At 46.2% G+C, this 22,557-nt stretch overlaps 1 protein-coding gene across 1 annotated transcript in view; it reads right to left on the bottom strand.

Annotated features, from left to right (window-relative positions):
* The window catches only part of CDKAL1 (CDKAL1 threonylcarbamoyladenosine tRNA methylthiotransferase), a 1,097,522-nt gene that overhangs the window by 368,429 nt on the left and 706,536 nt on the right, over positions 1–22,557 (bottom strand). The window contains exon 11 of the mRNA XM_088475853.1: positions 14,063–14,208. Coding sequence (XP_088331979.1) covers positions 14,063–14,208 — 146 coding nt within the window. The remainder of the gene's footprint in view (positions 1–14,062; positions 14,209–22,557) is intronic.

Raw genomic sequence — 22,557 nt, 5'->3', positions numbered from 1 at the left:
CTGTGATACTTTATGATCTTAATATTTCTCATATAATTTGAGTATTCACTGAAGGGCTTAGGGGTTGCAAAAATCTAACCCTTTCATATCTAGGTAGCGGGGACCTCATTAAAATTATGAATTTTCCCCAACTTCTCCATTTATTGCTATCTTTACCACTTCTTCTTACCCTGAAAGATGTTAAAGCCTTAAACACACAATTTCGCTTGTTAATTTGGCAAAGTGGGAGAGCACAAATTGGTCTTAGAACATTATTTCAACCAAACTTCAATGGTGGGATAACCTTCCCAAAAATCCTTAAATATATAACCATGCAACTCAACTGCGATTTTTAGTGGATTGGTTACAAGACATACACAGTATGCCAACACGCCACTAAAAAACAATTTTTGCCTGACATGGCTCCAGAGGCGTCACCCGGTCTGGTGACACCTGGTGAGCACTTTGACTATTCCCTGCACGCCGAAGGCGAGCCAGGGGACAAAAAGGGGGTGTGATCTAAAATAAACGGGCGATGACTTCACCCTGGGGGCAGCCCAGCATCGCCAGAGATGCTGGGCTGTCCCCATAGACTGTGCTGTCAGCACTGTCTGCTCCTCTTCTATGACGGAAGCCATCATTGCAGAGGAGCCGGCATTTTGGTGTCACATCCGCCTCATGACGCCACTGCATGGCTCTTAAATATTTTCGACACATCCGCATTCAGAAAGTCCCTTCTGAAGTCCATGATAAATCCCTTTTAAAAACTGTGGCATATTTTGTGCCACAAGGCTTCCCTAAACACCTATTAATCAATTCACCTTCCTTTTTTTTTTTTTTTTTTTTTTTACAATGAAGGGCTTGGCATACTATCCTTTCAGAATCTGGAGAGTGAGGGTGTGCATAATCTCCTTAATACTCTAGCAAAAAAGCTCCTATCATTTTCTAAAGGCAGGTGAGAAATTTGAAACTATACGGGCTTTTCCCTTAGCTTTCATCCTCATGCGCGACATTATATTTGTTCTTTGGTGAGGGTGTTTTCGGAGGCTTTGGAAAAATCCATTCGATAAGCTTCTCTCGCAGTCTGCTCCTCCATGGAAGGTCAATTCCTTTTTCTATAAATTTTTGAGAGTGGATCTAAATCACAATTTGGTTAATCAGGGAATGAGGCAGTGGTTGACAAAGTTCCCAACTCTCACTTTTCCTGATGTGGTTTACGGTCTGTCCAAGACTTGTTCTGAGCCAACAACCAGTACCTATGAATTATTCCTTAATGTGTATCACAGTAGCTATCCACAATTTACAATGGGCCCTAGACCAGACACTCACTTTAGACCTGTAGGGTGAGTCCCGGGACCCTGCAATATGGGATGTACACATCTTATTTAGTTCCTGTTCTATCTGTTCATATAGTTTCTGTATGCTGCAACAAGTTTTTGGTTCTTGGTATACTGTATACTCGACAATTTTGGGCTATTGATATGTGTTCTACTACTATGTTCCATTCAAATTTGTATTGCTTACAATGTATATTTTATTATTATTGAGTGATGGTAGTGCTTCAATAAAAACATTTTAATAAAATCATACAAACTGTTTTCATATGTATATTATATACAGTACACTGTATGCCGGAAAATTACATTTCAGCTCAGCAGCTTGTGCAGTTCTAAAGCTGAGGACACCACTGAACAATGGTGTGACCCAGTGATACAGTGAGAGATATAACAATACATCGCACACGCCGTAAAGACTGTACGATCAACTGTACAACAGTAAGATGTATTGGTACATTCCGCATGTAACTACACTGCATCGTTCACTGCATCGTCCCATCTGCTGTGCAGTGGTAGATGAGGCGGTGAATGTTAGCCAGGAACAACGGATCGCCTGTACACACTGCACTACGGGCCCGATTCAGAGCCACTCACAAACGGCTCGATGTTAATGCCCTGCGCATGCGCCGCATCCGCATGCGTGAGCCCCGCTGAGCGACTGAAGTTCAGTCGCTACGGGGCTCACAACAAGACGGGGCAGCTGTCGATGTTGATTGACAGCTCGCCTCATTTTGTGGGTGGGTGGGGGGGTGGCCGGACAACATCAGGCTTAGGAAGGACTCCCTTCTCCTCCTGCCGTGTTTCCGTCTCGGCCGCCCTCGCTCTTCGTCTCGTCCCTTAGGAACGCCTGGCATTTGTTGGAAGGGGTTACTGACATCACTAGTGATGTCAGTAGTGGACTTCCTGCTTTATTAGAGCAGGAAGTCCACTCGGGCTTGCGGCTGCTAGACCCTACCCCAGGGTCTCGTCGCAAGCCCGATGGTCATGATTATCGCGACGGTCTCCTGGCTGCTCACACAAAGCTGTGGGTGGTCTCCCACAGCTTTGCGAGTGGCCGGAGAAAAAAACAAACAATAAAAACGCCCACATTCAGAGCGAGCGCCCGTCAGCAGCGAGTGGCTCTGACTGAGGTCCCATGTGCACAAAATATCGTTCTGAGCCCATTCGGGAGGATATATTGTATGATACATTGAATAATGTGAACCCTACTTAAGGGTTTTGCAGAAATCTGTAACATTATTGTAACAGAGAGGAGAGCAGATAAAAAATTTTTTATTTCATTACTTCACCTAACTCATCCCAAAATTACTTTCGTTTGGAGTAAAGGAAGAGTTGTGGAGCAGTGGCAGAACTGTGTGTCTTTAGCTATTACAAGGCCCAGATAGGAGGACCAGAGATTTGCTCAGAAGAGGCACCCTTATCTGCTCTATGCGGAGCAATGTGGGAGGCTTCAGTGGTATCTCTAGCACTATGGGACACAATGATGCACTGTTCTGCCCTTGCTTTTAGCCAGCCTTCTCCAACCAGAAAAGTAAACCACACACCATACTGGATACCATCAAAATATTAGAAAATAACGCAATCACAGGTAAATCATAACGGTAAACATCAGACATAATTACATGCATAAATAATAAACTCAAGCAGTACACACTTGTGTCCAAGTAAAAGAATAGCAGTGTACCAAATAATATGAGATATGGTAAGAACTTACCCTTGTTATCTCTATTTCTACGAAGTCCATAGGGTTCCACAGGATACCTTGGGTATAGGTGTGACGTCAGTCGCAGGGCACCAAAGAGTTAAGCTTTCAGCCTCCCAGGATGCACTAGGTCCCCCTCCTATACCCCGCCCCCGGGCCAAGGCACCTCAGTTAGTTACCAAGCCATAGGCCGGAGGAGGAGAAGGAAGAGAGAGAACAAAGATCTGGACACATACAAGAATCACATTCTCACCAGAGGAAGACGGAAAACCGGTGACCAGAGCAAAGCCCATCTGCAGCACAGGTGCGACAGGGCGGGAGTCCTGTGGAACCCTATGGACTTCGTAGAAATAGAGATAACAAGGGTAAGTTCTTACCATATCTCATATTTTCTACTTCAGGGTCCATAGGGTATCCACAGGATACCTTGGGGATGTCCCAAAGCAGTATCCTTTAAGTGTGGGGACGCTCCTGTGCAGAAAGGAGAATCCGCCGCCCGAAGGAAGCATCCTGAGAGGCGAAGGTGTCAAACCTGTAATACCTCACGAAGGTATGGACAGAAGACCACGTAGCAGCCTTGCAGATCTGAACTGCCGAGGCACCACGTCGAGCTGCCCACGAAGGACCCACAGACCTAGTGGAATGAGCCTTCAGAGAAGGAGGGACCGGTAGGCCTTCATGAAGATAAGCTTCAGAAATAGCCATACGGATCCAGGCTGCCAAAGTTTGCTTTGAAGCAGGCCAACCCTTTTTACGGAAGCCAAAGAGGACAAACAAAGCGTCCGACTTCCTAAACGAAGAAGTGCGGTCAACATAAGTCCTTAAGGCCCGCACAACATCCAAAGAGGCCTCACCCACGGAAAGACCCGGTGAGTTAAAGGCCGGAACAACTATTTCCTCGTTAATATGAAACTGGGAAACAACTTTGGGAAGAAACTCGGGCCGAGTGCGGAGCACTGCCCTGTTCCCATAAAAAACCAAGAAAGGGGGTCTACAAGAAAGAGCCCCTAACTCAGAAACACGTCTGGCCGAAGCAATGGCCAGAAGGAAAACAGTCTTAGCTGTTAGCCATTTAAGATCCACTGAGCCCAGTGGTTCAAACGGCGGTCCTTGGAGAGCCCTCAGGACCACAGCCAAATCCCAAGGCGCCACAAGTGGAACAAAGGGCGGCTGAATGCGGAGAACACCCAGCATAAAGGTGCGCACATCCGGGATTGTAGCAATCCTACGGTGAAACCAGACAGATAGGGCCGAAACCTGTACCTTCAAAGAAGCAAGGCGAAGCCCATGATCTAGTCCCGCTTGCAGGAAGGCGAGAATCCGAGACAGACGAAACTCCCGCGGTGCATAACCTCTCGGTCGACACCACTGGAAGAACGTATGCCACACGCGATGGTATATCCTCGCGGAAGACGGTTTCCGAGCTCGTAACATGGTACGCACCACAGAGCTGGAAAACCCCCGGGACCTCAGCATGGCCGTCTCAACAGCCACGCCGTCAAAGACAGCCGAGTCAGGTCCGGGTGAAGGCAAGGACCCTGAGACAGAAGGTCCGGTCGTAGCGGCAACCGCAGAGGAATGTCCACGGACAGACCCTGAAGGTCTGAGAACCAGTGCCGTCTGGGCCACGCGGGAGCTATCAACAGGAGCGTCCCTCCTTCCTGTTTGAATTTCCGGATTACCCGTGGAAGAAGGGAGACCGGAGGGAACAGGTATGCGAACCGGAACGTCCACCGGACGGACAGAGCATCCACCAGAGACGCCCCTTCGTCTCTTGTGCGAGACCCGTACACCGGCAACTTGTTGTTGTGCCGGGACGCCATGAGGTCGATTTCTGGAAGACCCCACCTGTCCACCAGTAGTTGAAAAACGTCCGGGTGCAGGGACCACTCCCCCGGATGAACGTCCTGGCGACTTAGAAAGTCCGCCTCCCAATTGAGCACTCCCGGGATGAAGACCGCTGATATGGCCGGAAGATTGCGCTCCGCCCAAACCAGGATCCGAGAGACCTCTACGAGAGCCGCCCGACTGCGAGTTCCTCCTTGCCTGTTTATGTAGGCCACGGTGGTAGCGTTGTCCGACTGGACCTGCACCGGGCGACCCTGGAGAAACCGCTGTGCCTGCTGGAGAGCATTGAAGACCGCACGGAGTTCCAAGATATTTATTGGAAGCTCCGCTTCTGTCGGCGTCCACCTGCCCTGGAACAAGTGTGGACCCGAAACTGCTCCCCAGCCCCGAAGACTGGCGTCCGTTGTCAACAGGACCCAATTTGGAACCCAGAACGGACGTCCCTTGTTGAGGTGGGTCGTCTGTAACCACCACGTAAGGGACAGGCGAACCTCCTGGGTGAGCACAATCGTCTGGGACTTCAGAGACTGAGTCAGCCCGTTCCACTTGGACAGGATCAGGTGCTGCAGAGGTCTGGAGTGAAACTGGGCGTATTCCACCATGTCGAACACCGACACCATGGAGCCCAGTAACCTCATCGCCGAGTGTAAGGACACCCGGCGGCTGTGCAGACAACTGCGCACCCTTGACTGTAAAGCAGAGATCTTGTCCTCCGTCACGAAGATCCTTTGCTGTCCCGAGTCCAATAAGGCTCCAAGATGCAGAATCCTCCGAGACGGGATTAGAGTGGACTTCTGCCAGTTGATTAGCCAGCCGTGCCGTTGCAGCAGTGCAATGGTCAGGTCCAAGTGGCGTAACAGGAGCTCTGGAGATCCTGCCACCAATAACAGGTCGTCCAAATACGGCAACATGCGGACTCCCTGCAGCCGCAGAGAAGCCGCCATGACCGCCATCACCTTGGTGAAAACACGTGGTGCTGTTGCCAGGCCAAAAGGTAACGCCCGAAACTGGAAGTGGTCGCTGCTGATTGCAAACCTGAGGAACTGTTGATGGCGCCAAAGAATAGGGACATGCAGGTAAGCGTCCTGTATGTCCATTGACACCAAGTAGTCCCCAGGTTCCAGCGCCAGAATGATGGACCGTAGGGTCTCCATCCGAAACTTCGGGACCCGCAAAGACTTGTTGAGTGCTTTGAGGTTGAGAATCGGACGATATGACCCATTGGGTTTCTGTACCAAAAATAGATTTGAATAGAAACCCTGGCCCCTCTGGGAGAATGGAACCGCCACTATAACTCCAGCCTGGAGTATAGTGTGCAATACCTTCCGCAGCTCCGTAGCCTTGTTCCGGTCTGATGGGAGACCCGTGGTGAAGAAGCGAGCCGGGGGTCTGTGCCGGAAGGAGAGGGCGTATCCGTGGGAAACCACCTCCAGAACCCAAGTGTCTGTCGTAGTGGTCGACCAACACTGGGTGAACTGTAGCAGGCGGCCTCCCACCCTGGGATCCCCCAAAGGGAGGCCCGGACCGTCAGGCCGCAGGCTTGTCATCTGGCTTGGGGGCCGGACGTCTGGTACTCCATGCCTGCTTCCGGGGCTTGACCGATTTCTTAGGGCCAGCCTGTCGAGGAAACGACTGTGGTTTGGGCCTGCCCTGGGCCCTAGATGACCGAAAGGACGATGGTCCCGAACCAGAAGGAGCAGCGGCCGACGGGAGACAGGCAGATTTGGCTGCCGCCAGCGTGGCCACAATCTTATCCAGATCCGGACCGAAGAGAACTTCTCCGGTAAACGGCAACGCTTCCAGACCTTTCTTGGAATCTGCGTCCGCCTTCCAGGATCGCAGCCACAAGGTGCGACGAGCAGCTACCGCTGCTGAAGAAATTCTAGACACCAGAGTACTAATGTCTAGAGCCGCCTCGTTGATGTAGGTGGCCGAATCACGGAGATTGCCAATCAACTCCGCCTGATCGGCCGGACAGTCGGATTCAAAAGAAGCCTCTAATGAATCCGCCCAGCGCTCCATCGCTCTGGCAACCCAGCAAATGGCCATAGCCGGCCGTGCTGCCCCCCCTGCAAGGGAATAAGCGGACTTCAGGCAGATTTCTACCTTGCGGTCCGTAGCATCCTTAAGGGAGGACATGGATGGCATCGGCAATGTGGCACTACGGACAAGACGGGTCACGTGAGAATCCACCTGTGGAGGGGATTCCCACTTCGCAAAATAATTATCCGCGAACGGATAAGCCACCGCCAGGCGTCTCTGCGGCTGGTATCTTTTGCCAGGTTGTTTCCACGCCTCCTCTAAATGGTCCACCAACTGACCCGAAAGAGGAAAGACTGTGGCATCGCCCTTCACATCTTTGAAAAAGGCATACTTAGATTTAGCCGCTGGGGGAACTTCGTCCTCAATCACCAAGGCTGTGCGGACCGCCCGAATAAGTCCAGGAATATATACTTTGGACTTAGCATCAGCGTACTTAGTATGGAGAGGTTCCTGATCGTAAGGATCTAGAATCTCCCCATCATCAGACGTCCCTTCGTCATCCTCATAAGGAGCGGACAGAGACGCCACCGGCCTTTTATGAGACCGCATCACAGACTCCCCTTGCAACACATCCGACAAGTGCTGTACAGAACTCGTCAGGGAGTTAACCCACGCTGGCTCCTGAGAACCCGGGAGCGGGGAAATAGGGAGACTGTGGGGTACCACCAATTGTCGTGGGAACCCCTGCATGGGTGACGACACCACGGACTGCTGGGACAAACCCATCGGAGTAAACGCGGGCTGCGGAGCTAACTGGCCCACTAAAGCTGTTAACGCCTGAGCGAAACAAGCCCAGGGCGGCTCCTGTACCGGTGCTGTAACCGTAATAGGCCGCGCCATGGACAAACACTGCCGGCAAAGGCCCTCCGCGCTACCCTCCCCCTCCGCTAACGGTACTTTGCACGTGGTACACTGTAGCCGGAGGGGAAAATCACTTTCAGACATGATGGCACCACGTATGTGACCTCTCTCACCAATTAAGTATTAAATAGGCGAGAGACCACCCTGCAGCACCGCACCGCAAGGGCTTTAGCAGAAAGAACAGGGACAGTAATAAAGCTGACAGTTTAGAGAAGAAAAGATTACAGGCAGCAGCGCTAGCACAGTCACATACAATGCAGAAAAATAACAATTCCTGCACTAACAGCGCTGATCACTCAACTACACAGACACAGGGCCTGGTAGGACACAGCGCTGCATACACAGACCTGACCACAGCGGAGGAGAGGTATGCGGGGGGACCCAGACCACGATGCTTCCGTCCAGCGCTTCCAGCAGCGTTCACCATGCGTTCTGGAGAAGATGGCCGCCGAGGAGCAGAGAGGAGGCTGGCCTGGGGGAGGAGCGCTGCCACAGGACCAGTCGGCAGCATGCAGAGAGGGCTGTGTGCAGCGGGGGAGGCGCCGGCTGTGAGACAGGGAAGGCGCGCTCCCCTGGCATGCATTTAACCCCTGGGACGCCGCAGCGCTACCGCTCTGCTGCGGTCCGCTGTCCCAGGGGGTAGTGGAAGCGCAGGTTGGTCGCCTGGCTCCACGCTGCAGCCAGTCCCCAGGGAGCCCCCTGCCTGGGGACTTAGGACCATGTGATCAGCGGGGACCCACCGCGGGACCCCGCTGCTTACCTCTGTCCCCCTTGAATCCGGCCATGGTCCGGAGCATCTGGGGTCACCGCTAGCTGTGACCCCAGACGCCCACCAGCATCCCCGGATCAGTACCGGCGTTCTGGTACCGGCGGGGTGTAGGGAAGACAGCATGGACGTCAGGACTGACTGTCCATGCTGTTCATCCAGTTGTGCAGCCACAGCTGTATGAAGAATAAGCTTCAGGGGCTCTTCTAGCCCCCACTCCAACAGGTGCACCCGACTCCGGCCGGGCACCAAACTAAACTGAGGTGCCTTGGCCCGGGGGCGGGGTATAGGAGGGGGACCTAGTGCATCCTGGGAGGCTGAAAGCTTAACTCTTTGGTGCCCTGCGACTGACGTCACACCTATACCCAAGGTATCCTGTGGATACCCTATGGACCCTGAAGTAGAAATAGCAGTTATTATATACATGATAAATACCAGAGTACAGTGTACTATAACAAATGTAAATATAAATGCCAAACAGATGGTGTTTCTCTAGTATTTTTGCAATACTTGCTAACAGCAAAAATATCACACATAATGGTATAAATAACCATCAATTATATGATAGTAAAATATATTTTATGTGCTAGTATCAATCTATAGGTCTACAGTGAAGGAAATGGTTTTATCTGCTCCCCAGCTAAACATTAAGATTTAATTATTGCTGTATTTCCAAATCTACTACTTATAGTTCTTGTTTGGCTCCTAGTAATATCAAAAGATGACATAAACCAAATGTGTCATTAATCAGTAAGGATGTACAAATATAGCAGCTTGTTTTTTGTTCTTGATTTACTGCAGTACATTTGGCATGTGCTCTAGCTATGATAACACATAAGTTTACATTGAATAGTTGGCCTTGACAAAGAAGTGTAGTATGACTGAGGAATGATGGAATTCACAGCAGAAAGCAAAGCAGGCAAAAGCACCAAAACTCCTGCACCGTTTCATTGCAGTACACGTCCTTATTTCATGTGCAAAGTTACATAATAAAATGACAAGACGGTAAAACTTGAAGCTCTATTTTCAAAGGCAACTTATATGCCACAATTTACACCATATTTGCCTACGCTACCAAAAAAGTCAAGAAGCTCCCAAAAATGGTGTGGCGTTACCCGCCGTCCAGAAAAGTGGGTAAGTCTCCTGGAGGCTGGAGCCACTCGGCCGCCCACTTCTGGTGTGAAGTCTACGGAACAGGGTTGGCTGATGAATCGTGGCTCAATCCCCCCCATGCTTCACAATGCCGGTAATCACAGCAATGTATAGCGGGGGGTGGGGTGCCATCATGTCCACAGCCCCACCACCTGTGCTACGCCCCCCACAGCCTGTATGCATAGTTTCAGACTTTGTGAGGCTCTGGGGGATACTGGAGTGATAAGTCCCATGGGCAATTGTGGGGGGCATGGCAACATGGATAGCATCATCTTGGCATCGCCTATGTCATTGCATAAGTGATCAACTCTTCTGGGAAAGCTCCCAAATATTCATGAGTCTCCTAGGAAAGTAGGCAAATAAGGTGTTATGAAATATACATCTGTACTGTACTTCTGCTGGCAGTGGTGAAGCACATGTGATTGGACATATTACCAATTTAACTCCTCAAACATAGGTGAACCCGCTATATGGAGTTACTCAGATATAATTGTGGTGGTGATGGCACAGCAAACGAGGTCTTCGAAAGCCTAATGTTAAATCTCAATACCGAAGCTTAAAATCAAGAGGGTGTGTGTAAGAAGACCAAGATGAATTGCAAAATGTGTAAATTCACAAGTTTCAAACTATGAAGAGACAAAATACCAGTTTATATGACTATACAATGTAAAGTATAAAGAAGAAGAAAACAAGGTTGAAATAGTCTAGTTGTAGGCAGTCAGCAAACTGAGTACCAGGGAAATCCATGGTTCCAACCAATGCATAATACAGATGTGTCCTTACTTAGCTTTGCTCCCAGCATGACACGTTAACTAGAGTGGCGCCAGATCTCGCTCTAAGGTTTCGCAAGTGCATTTTGTGCAGTTCTAGCAAAGCTTAGGAAAGGAACACATTTGTATTATTATTACCCTTTATGTTTATGACACCACAAGGGGTCCACAGCAGCTTATAAATGAGCAAACCAAGAAAACAAACTACAGCACAAAACAATGCAAGACAAGTACATGGTTTATAAACATTACTGCATCCACGATCATAACACTTAAATGAGCAACAGGGAGGCAGCAACCGAGGGTTAGGTGCCGTTGTAGGGAATATGTGATAGTATTAGTAAGGGAAAGGAGAAACACATGAGGGAACAGGGCCCTGCTTGTGAGAGCTTGCATTCTAAAAGGGGAGGGCCAGATAGCCCGGGGTGTCACAGTTGGGGTAGACAGTGAGGAAGGATTAGGGAGCAGTGTGTTAGGATGAGAGTTGATTGGCTTTGATGAAGAAGTAGGTTTTGAGAGCCCTTTTGAAGTTTAGTAGAGAGGTGGAGAGTTTGATAGAGAGAGGGAGAGAATTCCAGAGGTAGGGGAACAGCATGTGCAAAATCTTGGAGGCTGGAGTGGGAGGAAGTAATCAGTTGGCAGGAGAAACTGCATGCATTTGTGGAGCGAAGTGGGTGAGCAGGAGTGTGAAGGTAGGTAAAGTCAGAGATGTAAATGTGAGAGGAATGTCTCAGTGTTTTCTTTTGTAAGCGAGTGTGAGAAGCTTGAATTGGGTTCTGAAAGGAAAATGGAGCCAGCATAGGGCTTGCAGGAGAAGGGAGGCAGATGTAGTACATTTGGAGTGGAAGAAGAGCCGGGCAGAAGCATTGAGGATTGATTGGAGTGAAGAGAGGTGGGAGTCAGGGAAGCCAGATTAAAAGGAGGTTACAGTAGTCCAATCTCGAGATGACCAGTGAGAGGATGAGGGTCTTAAGGCACGCTATCCACTAGACAATATGCTCCATGAGCGATATCGTCTAGTGTTTGCCCTGCAGTGCTGGGCTTAACGTCGTTAACTACACTGAGCATCCACACCGAACGATATTGTTAATGATATCGTTCAGTGACGTCACCCTCCCTCGTCAGGTTGCCCTGCAAGTACGGGCGATGAAAGATGTCATCAAAGACCACAGGGAGCGCACATAGCTGGTCGTTGACGGTATACACGATATTGCGGTCGATAAACGATAATATAGTTATCATTCATATCGTCCAATTTATCATCTAGTGGATACGCGCCTTAAGTTGCCTCCAGAGTGAGAAAGGGTTTTATCCTAGAAATATTTGTGATATGGAAACGGCAGGACTGCGAAAGGAATTGAATATGTGGGTTGATGGAGAGCGAGGAGTTAAGGATAACTCCAAGGCAGCGTACTTGGGGGCTAGAAGAGATGGTTGCGCTGCCAACAGATAATGAAATTGTGGGAGGTGAGGCTATGCGGGAAGATGATCAACTCAGTTTAGACATGTTAAGTTTAAAGGTGCCTACGACATTGTGTCCGATTTCCCCTTGAACTCTCCCCCAGCAGCTCCCCGGCAGTCGTGGGTATGATTTGATGTTAAAAACTGTCCAATGTGACAAACGATCTATCGTGCCTCCTAACTATTCCAGTGCATCGTGACTGAGATTGTCAGATCTGCCCTACAGCACCAGCAGATCTGGAGATGCGATGTACGACCTGCAGGGATGTGCATCAACATCGTGAGTGGACACTCACATTTTGGGCATATTTTACACGATTTGTCATCATGATACGTTGGAATCGGGCAAATCGTTTAAAATATCGCTAAGTGTGTAGGCACCTTAAGAAAGCACTGGGACATCCAGGATGAAATAGCAGAGAGACAGTTGGAGATACGAGTGAGAAGAGAAGGGGAGAGGTCAGTGGAGAAGTAGATCTGACTATCATCAGCATAGAGATGATATTGGAGGCCAAAAGAGCTGATGAGCTCACCAAAGGAGGCATTAAGGGCCGAGTTCAATTAGAGGAAAAAAGGCGCGATCGTCGAAAAGCACCTGTTTGGATGCGATGTTGTCGCCATGCACGTCCCCGCTTATCTCCCTATTCAATTCCAAAACGAAAACGCGGTTAGGCGAATGTTGAGAATAACAAAACTAGCGAAAAGAACAGCATATTTTGGGGAAATCAGTCTATATCCCATAAAAAGCCTCACTGACCCTGGGAATCAATATAGAAGAGTATTAATAGCCTTAATAAAAGTATTTAGTGATGTTATATTGAGTCAAAGGGATGTTATATGAATTGTTTGCATAAATGTGCAGACATTAAATAAAGCAATTTTTTTTAGTAAAAATAAGTACTGTAGTTAAATTTGGGGTACATGTAAATGGGTACTAGTATACTTTGGTGTCTCTAAAGTGAAGATTTTAAAAAATCTCCAAATACACCTGCTGCAGCCTGATGACAATTACTACAGTATCTATGGCATATTTTACTCCCCCCCTAAATGTTGAATGTCCAGGCTGATGTGCCTTACATTGTGTAACCTGGAGAAAATAAGGAGATGCACATACACACACAATCTGCTATTACCAGTATTTGATAGCGCCCCATTTACATATAGAGGCACAATACTGAACATGTCTTCTTTTCTATGGCTTAGTCTGCAATTACAGCTATGATCTCATGGATGCACTGAAACTCCGGATTCAGCTAAATTAGAACTGTTTCGTGAAATTAAAGTGTTTGTTGTCAAAAAAGTGGCATTCAACACCAGATCCAATTATTGATTCTCTGGCGATAAAATTGCAGAAAATAAAACAGTTATATCTCCATATGCTTTAATATGTTATAACATCCTTAATGGTTTAATTTTGGTATTCATTTGAACTCTAAAATATGGATGCTGTCTAAAAAAGGAGATGCTACTGTAGTATGGAGCTTATTTACCCTCTGAAATAAATGTCAAATGGGTTCTTATGACATATAAACTTTGGAACTACACCTGTTTGAATTATACATCAATACACGTACAACATAATTTAAAATAAACGGTAATTAGTGAAACATATGGAGAAAAAGTGAGCTTACATTCTAATTGTTCTAATAAATGTTTATCCTTCTGAGACACAAGCAAGTACTAGAGGTTCCAGGACATCAGATATCTGCTGTATATCGGCAGACAATGTAGACACATGACAGTACATAAAAGGGGTGTGTTTAGAGGATCACCTCTCCAGCACCAGGAAAAGCACTGCTCCTAGTGACACTGCATTCAGCAAGCACTGCACTGTCACGCTTTTTTGTCCAACGCTCTACAAGCACATTGCAGCCTATACCTGCACATACCTGTAATTCAAATGTTATCTATGTTACTTGAACAAGCAGAATAAAAACTGAATCTTTTGAGCATTAAAACGTATGCCTCCCAGGGATGAAAGTCGTTCTGAAGAATGTGGAAACCACATGAATGCTTTGTTCCAAGGAATTTAAGAACCTTGAAGATTTATTTTTCTTTTTTCTGCAGTGATAGGAATAAGTTACCTTTCAGATGTCGTGGAAGAAAGTGCTGCTAATCTCACTCAGCACACAAGTAAACATACCTCTCTTTCAAGAAATCCACCACTCTTTTGAAGTCTGCTATGCAGTATTCTCTTTTCATGTCCATAAGCACAGTGTCTGATGCCGACTGCACTGGGATGTGCAGGAACGCGTATACCCGGGGATGGTTCAAAATCTTTGCCATTTCCTAAAAAAGAAAGCACACTTGTGTTTAATGGAAGTTATCATCCTTATTTGAAGACCTAACGAACATTCAAATATTGTGAATTCAACATTTATATAAAGTCAATGTACTAAATGATGTGAATTCAACCTAACAATTCTTTTATCTTGTGTTACTCAAGGGATGAACTGTAACTTTAGCTTATTGGATGAGTTTGTCCTCCGAAAAGTATTTTACCTTCAAGTATGTTACAAAAGTTCAAGTAAATTTTTCTAACATTTGAATACAACATACTAGAATGGCATGTAGTCATGTGACCGGCGGCTCACAATCCCGACAGCGGAACGCCGGCTAGGGATTTATGAGAGGCGTCAAAATACTGACACCTATCATAATCCCAACGCCGCAACGCTGAGGACAACATCCCGAATGAAGGTAAGTCCGGGGCGCCCTTAGCGTTAGCCACGGGGCCAGGGGGGGAGGGTTAGCGAGTCTAGCAGGGTTAGGTTTGGGGGGGAGATTAGGGTTAGGCACCACTAGGGGGCAGGGTTCGGGTTAGGCACCCCGAGGGTGAGGTTTAGGTACCCCCCCCAGGAGGGTTAGGTTTAAGTAGCGGTAAGGGGGATTTAGGGTTAGGCACACCCTGGGGAAGGTTAGGGTTAGGCACTAGGGGGTTGAGGTTAGGGTTAGACACCACTAAGGGGGGAGCAAGGGGAGGTTAGGGTACTTACCTGCCTCTGTCGGTATCTTGATCCTGTTGGGCATCAGCTGTTGGGATATGAACCAGCAGCTGCATGGCCGGTGGCATTTCAATCCCATTACACTAGAAATATTGTAGAGAAATACCTTCAATAGAAATGCCCCTTTAAGATATATGACACGGGAAATTTCCTGCTCAGACCCGGGAGTTTCTCCTGTGCAAATTCAAAGATATTTGGTTGAGACCCCCTTTCACACTACAGCTGCACCATTCAGACATGAACAGGGTTTTTCAGAGTTTTACACTGAAAATCACAGTTTTGTCATTTTAAGTGGACGCTTTGCTGGCACACATTAATGAGGTCATGCAAATGTGGGGGCTTGGTTTAAAGGGACTGTGAGGGGCACCCATAAGGCATTGCTGTATTTACAAGCATCTGTGTAGCATGGAGAGCTTGTTTTGTCTGGTGAATTTGGTGTGCTATACAGCAACTGAGGCATGGCTGAAGCTGCTCACACTGTTCTTAATGGTACAGTGTGAGATCCTGATGTCCCCCTGCTGGCACCAAAATCAGCCTTGTAGCGCTGATTTCTACCCATCATGTGTGGCATCTGTCCTCACCTCTCCAGCTGCCTCTTGATGATGTCGTCAACAGGCAGCTGTGTCCGGCCAATCACAAGCTGTTTGGTGAAGCCCGGGTAGCACCATTCAGACATAAGCAGGGTAATTTCCCGGGACTTAAGTCCTGGGAAATTCACTGGTCGATTGGAGGGTCGGCTACCCGGGAACGTTTTCCCGGGTAGGTACCTTTCAGACATCCCGGGAATTTGGCCTGCCTCGGCATGTCTGAAAGGGGTATCAGCGATCTTAACTATGAGAGCTCTCACTGGCAGGGCCCCTCCTCTTGCTCCCCCCTTAGCACTATCTATGTCACCTGTGCTCCTTGTCTTTTGTCTCCAAGTACTAGTTTGTAAAAAAACACCAGAATATGCTAAAGCTATACAAATAAATGCTAATAAAGGTCTCTTTAATGACTCTGATACTGTACTTTTGCCCTTACCTTGTATACAGGCTCATCTGGTGCTGAACTGCCTCCCCACCCTGAAACATACCACCAAATGCCCAAAAAGACAGTGAATTGCCCTGCCCCTACCCGGGGTCCTCATTCTGGCTAATCTGTCATTTTTATTGTTGAATGTTGTTCCTAGATATGATAATTTCCACTATACTATGCTTATATGTCAAGTTACACTGTTACTACGCATATTCATTGCGCTGCAAAAAATTGTGGTGCCTTAAAAATAAAAATTAAATAGTTTAAATAAGTTTTCCCTTAAGTGTAAGGAAGCCAGCAAGGGAGAAAAACAAGAAAAAGGTTGTAAATCCTCATATAGCAGCTTATTGGGGACCCATCCACTACTATATAGCCATGGAATGCCAATACAGGATGCTGAAAATACTCAAGGCCTGGAGGACACCAGATCAAAGGCAGTATTCAAACTATTACAACTGGCAAGAATGGATAGGTGCACCGCATGTCAGGTGCCACTTCGCTACACAGTGCAGCTTATTTATAGGATTAAAACTGCTGGTTAGGTAAAAATCAGAATGTGAAATTTAAATATTACTTCTGTATTTGTTTTTTGTGGGGGTGGGATAATGGAAACACAAATGATTCTACTGATTACGAAGGGTGCAAATTGCCAATGCCACGGCGTTAAAATGTTGGCAACTGCACGGCATCTTGCACGTCTCGCGGCCCACTCCGAGCCAGACTTCCCATAATTTTGCTCGGAGCCCTATGGGACAGCGAGCAGTTATAATGCAAAATCAGGCTGACGTGAAGTGCGCTCGTTATCGCGATGTACTCGCTGCTGTAATTGGATTAAACCCTAAATGTAGTGTTATACAAGTCAAACTAATCAGAGACTATTCCAAAACTATAGCACATACGAGGGATGCACGACTAATATATTAATATATAAATAAATATATATGTCTTATTTTGTAAAGGGATGGATGTGATAAGGTGTATAAAAATAAAAATCATGGGCATTGTAGCAAAGCCTCGGGAAATGATATGGTCTTAATCTTTTAGGAGAGAATGGCATCTCTATTTTTAAATGCTTCAAAGCAGATATGGGTTGTTATTATTATTAGCACTTTATTCAAACACTGCTTTTCTAAAACACTTCAGGCTGTTTAAAAATCAGCAGAGCGCCAGCCAATATTGAGCCTCACCTCTTGGCCATAAACTATGTCTCCAGTTATGAACCATGTCTCCAGTTGATAATCTTGGCTTTAGGCAAAACTATTGTATGCATCACTGCTGCTGTATCCTCTACAGCTTTTAAAAATTAATGATTGTGTGAGCATTAGAAAAAGTAGTTTGAAGCAAATACAGACAGACAGGTAACCAATATCTAAGATACTTTCTTTATAAACCCATCAAATGTCTCCAAAAAGCACACAAAAAAACAAAAACATATCATTAAAGATAAATATCAGTTTTGAACAGATGCATTGGGCTACTCCTAATAATTGCCTTAAGAGCAAACATTTCAGATTAATAAATGCATCAGTGAGGATTACAGAAGACTAGTCTCCCTCTTACATTTACCTGGGCGGAGAATCTCCCTAACTCGGACAATTAGCATGACAATCAGACTGTTTAGCATGCTGTTTGACACGGCTAGCATGCTTGACAGCCGGCTGGCATGCTATTCTCAGACACTGCCGCCCCCCAGCTTCACGTCAGCACTCTACTCCAGTTAGAAGTGCTGTCAGGGAGGGACGGATTGCTATTACTATATACAGCATACTTTCTATCTGTCCCTCTCCTGGGCAAACTGTGGCTAGGAAGGATTTTGTTTTTCTCCTATTGGCTTTAAATATCTTCCTTAACAAAAGCAGACCACACAATTTTGCACTTTTCTGGGATAATTCAGTTTTTGTTACAAGGAACATACACATACTTTCTGTTTTAGTCTTTATTATTTCATTGTTACAATCACAATAGAATATATATTTTTTGGCTTTCTACTTCGTTTGCCTCTTTGCATTGTTAATGGGTGCTCTTTATTCGGAAAAAGACAAAACACACCAAACTTATCCTAATCAGGCCAGATCATGCCAGATGGTCTAAGGTAGCTAATGTTTTTAAATTGAAAACGTTATTATATTCTGTTACTGGCTGAAAAATAACTTTTCATCTTATTTCTCTACAGCACTAGGGGCTCTACTCATCATTAAATAATTATATTCTGTGATAGCTTGAGTTTCAATTCTCATTTTTTTTTATTTTTTTACATAAACTTATTGGTAATCATCATCACTCTTTCCTAAAGTCATCACTTCCGAAAAACTTCCTCCGTTGCGGAGACAGCGTTTTGAAAAAGTGTTACTTTTCCCATGCAGCACCGTTTTCATCTAAAGATTCTTCATGCTGCGCATGCGCAGCACCCGATCAGCAACAATATATCGGCACAAAAAAAATATATAAATATAATAAAGTATATTTTTGGAGACGAGAACAAGGGGAGCAGGCACCAGTGGGCACATCCTCTGCCCAGTGCCTCCTCTCCCTGCAAGTAGCTTCTGCCCCAGGTGTCTCCTCTCCCTCCGCTCCATGCCTGCAGCCTGCCCCGATGGCTCCTCTCCCTCCAGTCCATGCCTGCAGCCTCAGCCCCCGGAGTCTCCTCTCCCTCTGCTCCATGTCCGCAGCCTGCAGAGATGTCTTTAGCCTCTGCCCCCGATGTCTCCTCTCCCTCTGCTCCATACCCACAGACTGCCTTGATGTCTCCTATCCCTCTGGTCCGTACCCACAGCCTGCCCTCAATGTCTACGCTCCCTCCCTGGATACCCTGGCACAGCCATTGTGTACCCTGTGGGTGGAGGGGAATAGATAGCAGTGACAGGTAGGGAAGACACAGCAGGGAGGGATCTGAACAGTAAATGGCATCTTGTGAAGAAATTCGGAGGCTGTACGCCATCTCAGGATGGTATACAGTTTCACAATCAAATTCCGAAAATAAAGGATTTTCAGAACTTGATGAATATCACAATTTCCACATCCCCATACCTAATAATGGGGAGTGTGGATATTATCGGGACAGATTTGTAACAGTGATATCTCCTTTGTTACAGGCTTCATGAATAGGACTGACACTAAAAACAGAGAAAATGACATGAAAAAATTGTAAAAAAGGCTAATTTAGTGATGATGAATAGAGCCCCGGGTAACTTAGCAAGTAGCTGCATAAAAAAAGTAAATACCTTGGAAGTGTGCAGTATATTTAATTTCCTCATGTGTTGCATGTCTGTCACTACAATTATCCTGCACCAGAGACTAGGGCTAAGGCTTCATGCCCACTGTGTGTTTTTAATGCATTAACATTTGTAAAACAAATGCTGCCAACAGGTCTGACTAGTATCGCTTGTTATCCTTGTTTCAATAGCAATTGTATTTTCTGTTTAATGCTGCATTCCATAACACTGCTTCACAGTTATTTTATCCATCTCTCTTTTTTAACAACTTTGAACACATCTAAATTCCTACAAACGCTAGAAAAAATGTAAATGGCGCAAATCAAAAATGCATAAAGTTCATTTGATTTACAAAGGAAAAAAAAAGCTTGAAAAAATGTAATTGGTATGTGAACATACATCGTTACTCTGTGCTGTTGGGGACCCGACTCTACCCACCATCTCTGTTGCTCATCTCTAGCTTTTATTTCCCGCTCCCCTGTCCTCACCAGTAGAAGTGTATGGGGCTTATTATAAGTCACATGCAAAGAGTATTTGCGGGCATCCGCGGAAGCCTGCCTTAGTACTTTATACTGTATCCATTCAACTAATGCGGGTTATTGTGCTCCTGCAAGCAGAAACCAGTGCCGCTGGCTGACACAACCATCATCATTAGCATCTAGTCTTGCACAAGCCACATGCTAGGTACAAGAGATCCATGAGAAACTGGCTTCTCGGAGCTTTGGCTACACGTCCACGTCACTCCCACAAGTCAGGGTATTAATGTGTGATCGCTGTGCTACTGCCCAGTTCAGCCGCCAGAACTTGTATTGAGACGTCCACCTGCAGCGTCTCAGATCTGCCGCTTGGGTACAAAGACACAATCATCGATCACATATCGATTGATCATCAAACTTCTGAGTAACCCTATTGTCACTTAGAATGGCCATCAAAACAGAGACGCCGGAGCCTTCACAACTGCGAACGAGATCACAATCTGAGACAGACCCCGAAAACGATCACAATCGCATGCGTTTCAATCACTTTATGAATAAATCCTCACTGTAACCACCATCGAAGGACCATATCGGCACATGCGCAGTGTGACTTACATGCATGGGCAGTGTGACTTACATGCATGGGCAGTGTGGCTTACATGCATGGGCAGTGTCACTTACATGCATGGGCAGTGTCACTTATATGCATGGGCAGTGTGACTTACATATATGGGCAGTGTGACTTACATGCATGGGCAGTGTCACTTACATGCATGCGCAGTGTCACTTACATGCATGGGCAGTGTGACTTACATGCATGGGCAGTGTGACTTACATGCATGGGCAGTGTGACTTACATGCATGGGCAGTGTCACTTATATGCATGGGCAGTGTGACTTACATATATGGGCAGTGTGACTTACATGCATGGGCAGTGTGACTTACATGCATGCGTAGTGTGACTTACATGCATGGGCAGTGTGACTTACATGCATGGGCAGTGTGACTTACATGCATGGGCAGTGTGACTTACATGCATGGGCAGTGTGACTTACATGCATGGGCAGTGTGACTTACATGCATGGGCAGTGTGACTTACATGCATGGGCAGTGTGACTTACATGCATGGGCAGTGTGACTTACATGCATGGGCAGTGTGACTTACATGCATGGGCAGTGTGACTTACATGCATGGGCAGTGTGACTTATATGCATGTGCAGTTGAAAAAAAATTGTCCGCAAATTATTGCCATTACAGCCGTCTCTGAATCAACCCCTGTGTCAGCACAGACCACAGCTCATAGACTGTTTGTTCAGGAAAATGTGTCTAATGCTATCAATGTGCTATAAATACAAATTAAAATGCTTACAGTATATTATCTACAAACACACATTACATTTTGATTAGATGTCTAGAGATCTATAACATTTGATGACACAATTCAACTTAAGTTCATGCTGTTACTTGGACTTGGAAATCAACGTGTCACAAAACAGATTCATGCCTCTAATTTGATCAAGGTGAAGCGCATGTTCTGTTAATAAACTTTTCCTGTATGCTACAGAGGCTTTGCATTAATTGTCACTTACATCATCTTAATATTCTACTCCAAGCTGCAAAACCCCCCAGTGATGAACATTAGAAAAGTGTGATTATTAGAAATGTGCTAGTAACCAAAGCAATTAAATGACCACCAATTAACAGGAGCATGAATTAAAAAGAAATGGAAAAAAAAATTGATGCCATGATGTCAAAATACAAAAATTATATTATGGTATTGATATTTATAATGTCAGCAAAATCTTTACAATCTGTCATCCAACAGCAAAGAAAATATATTTAAATTATTTATTATAATGTCTGTGTTACTCAATCTCTGTTGCAGTTATGATTTTTAATGCTGGTATATCTGTGCAAATGACGCAAGTTGGGTACACACTAGACAATATATTGCCCAATCCAGAAGATCGGGCCGACATATCGTCCATGTGGCCAGTGTGTACACACCATGTTGCTGTCGATGCGCGCTCCCACACGTCGTCAGCAACATCTTCCGTCGGACCTGCATGCATGCCTGACGGGCGATATCATTAGCGTTATTCCGTCGCTGCCAGCATCAGCAAGTGTGTATGCACATGCCACTGCCGGCACCCCCCTACCGGGTTCCTGCTGCTACCGTACATGGTCTAGTGCGTACCCCACATTACTCTGCTATCAATATATTATGTATAATTGTTATTACATGACTGATCAATGCCTGACCACTGTATTAATTGCTTGGTTATAAATTTAGTATTTATAGAATATTGTAATAATGGAGGCTATTCATTACCGGGGGCCAGGTGGCCGCCAACAATTAAGTATCCAACTCGCTGCAAGTAGCAGTGGTGGATACAAATTCACTGGAACAATTCAAGGGAGTGGAGGGATCCAAAAGGGATCCGTAGGGAAGGAGAGGGAATCAGTGCCATCTGAAGATGACAAAGGTTTCTTCTATCAAGCTCCAAAAATGTAGTATTTTTGAAGCTGGATGAACAGTGGGCCAGATCGGGACTGAAAGGTAAGCTGGGGATATATCAGTGGCACAGTGCCAGCATCTTTGGTTTTATGGCACGGTGCCATCTTCTCATCTTAGATGTCATCTCGCCACCTGAAACTTAATATTTCTATAACAGAATTAATTATATTTCCACCGGCCAAGAACAGTTACCAACCTGATCTCTCGATCACGGTTGATAACTCGACAATCCATCCTGCTCCACAAGCTCGCTGCCTTGGTGTCATCCTTGACTCTGAACTGTCTTTTGTTCCCCACATTCAATCTGTCTCAAAATCATGTTACATACATCTAAAAAACATATCCAAAATTCAACCATATCTCACACAAGACACTGCAAAACTCTGATCCATGCACTTATTATTTCCCGCAT

This window comes from Taudactylus pleione, unplaced genomic scaffold, assembly GCF_031769625.1.
Source record: "Taudactylus pleione unplaced genomic scaffold, aTauple2 ptg000179l, whole genome shotgun sequence".
In the NCBI taxonomy this organism is placed as follows: domain Eukaryota; kingdom Metazoa; phylum Chordata; class Amphibia; order Anura; family Myobatrachidae; genus Taudactylus; species Taudactylus pleione.
The sequence above is the reverse complement of the archived record's forward strand: the minus strand, read 5'-3'. Positions and strand labels throughout refer to the sequence as shown.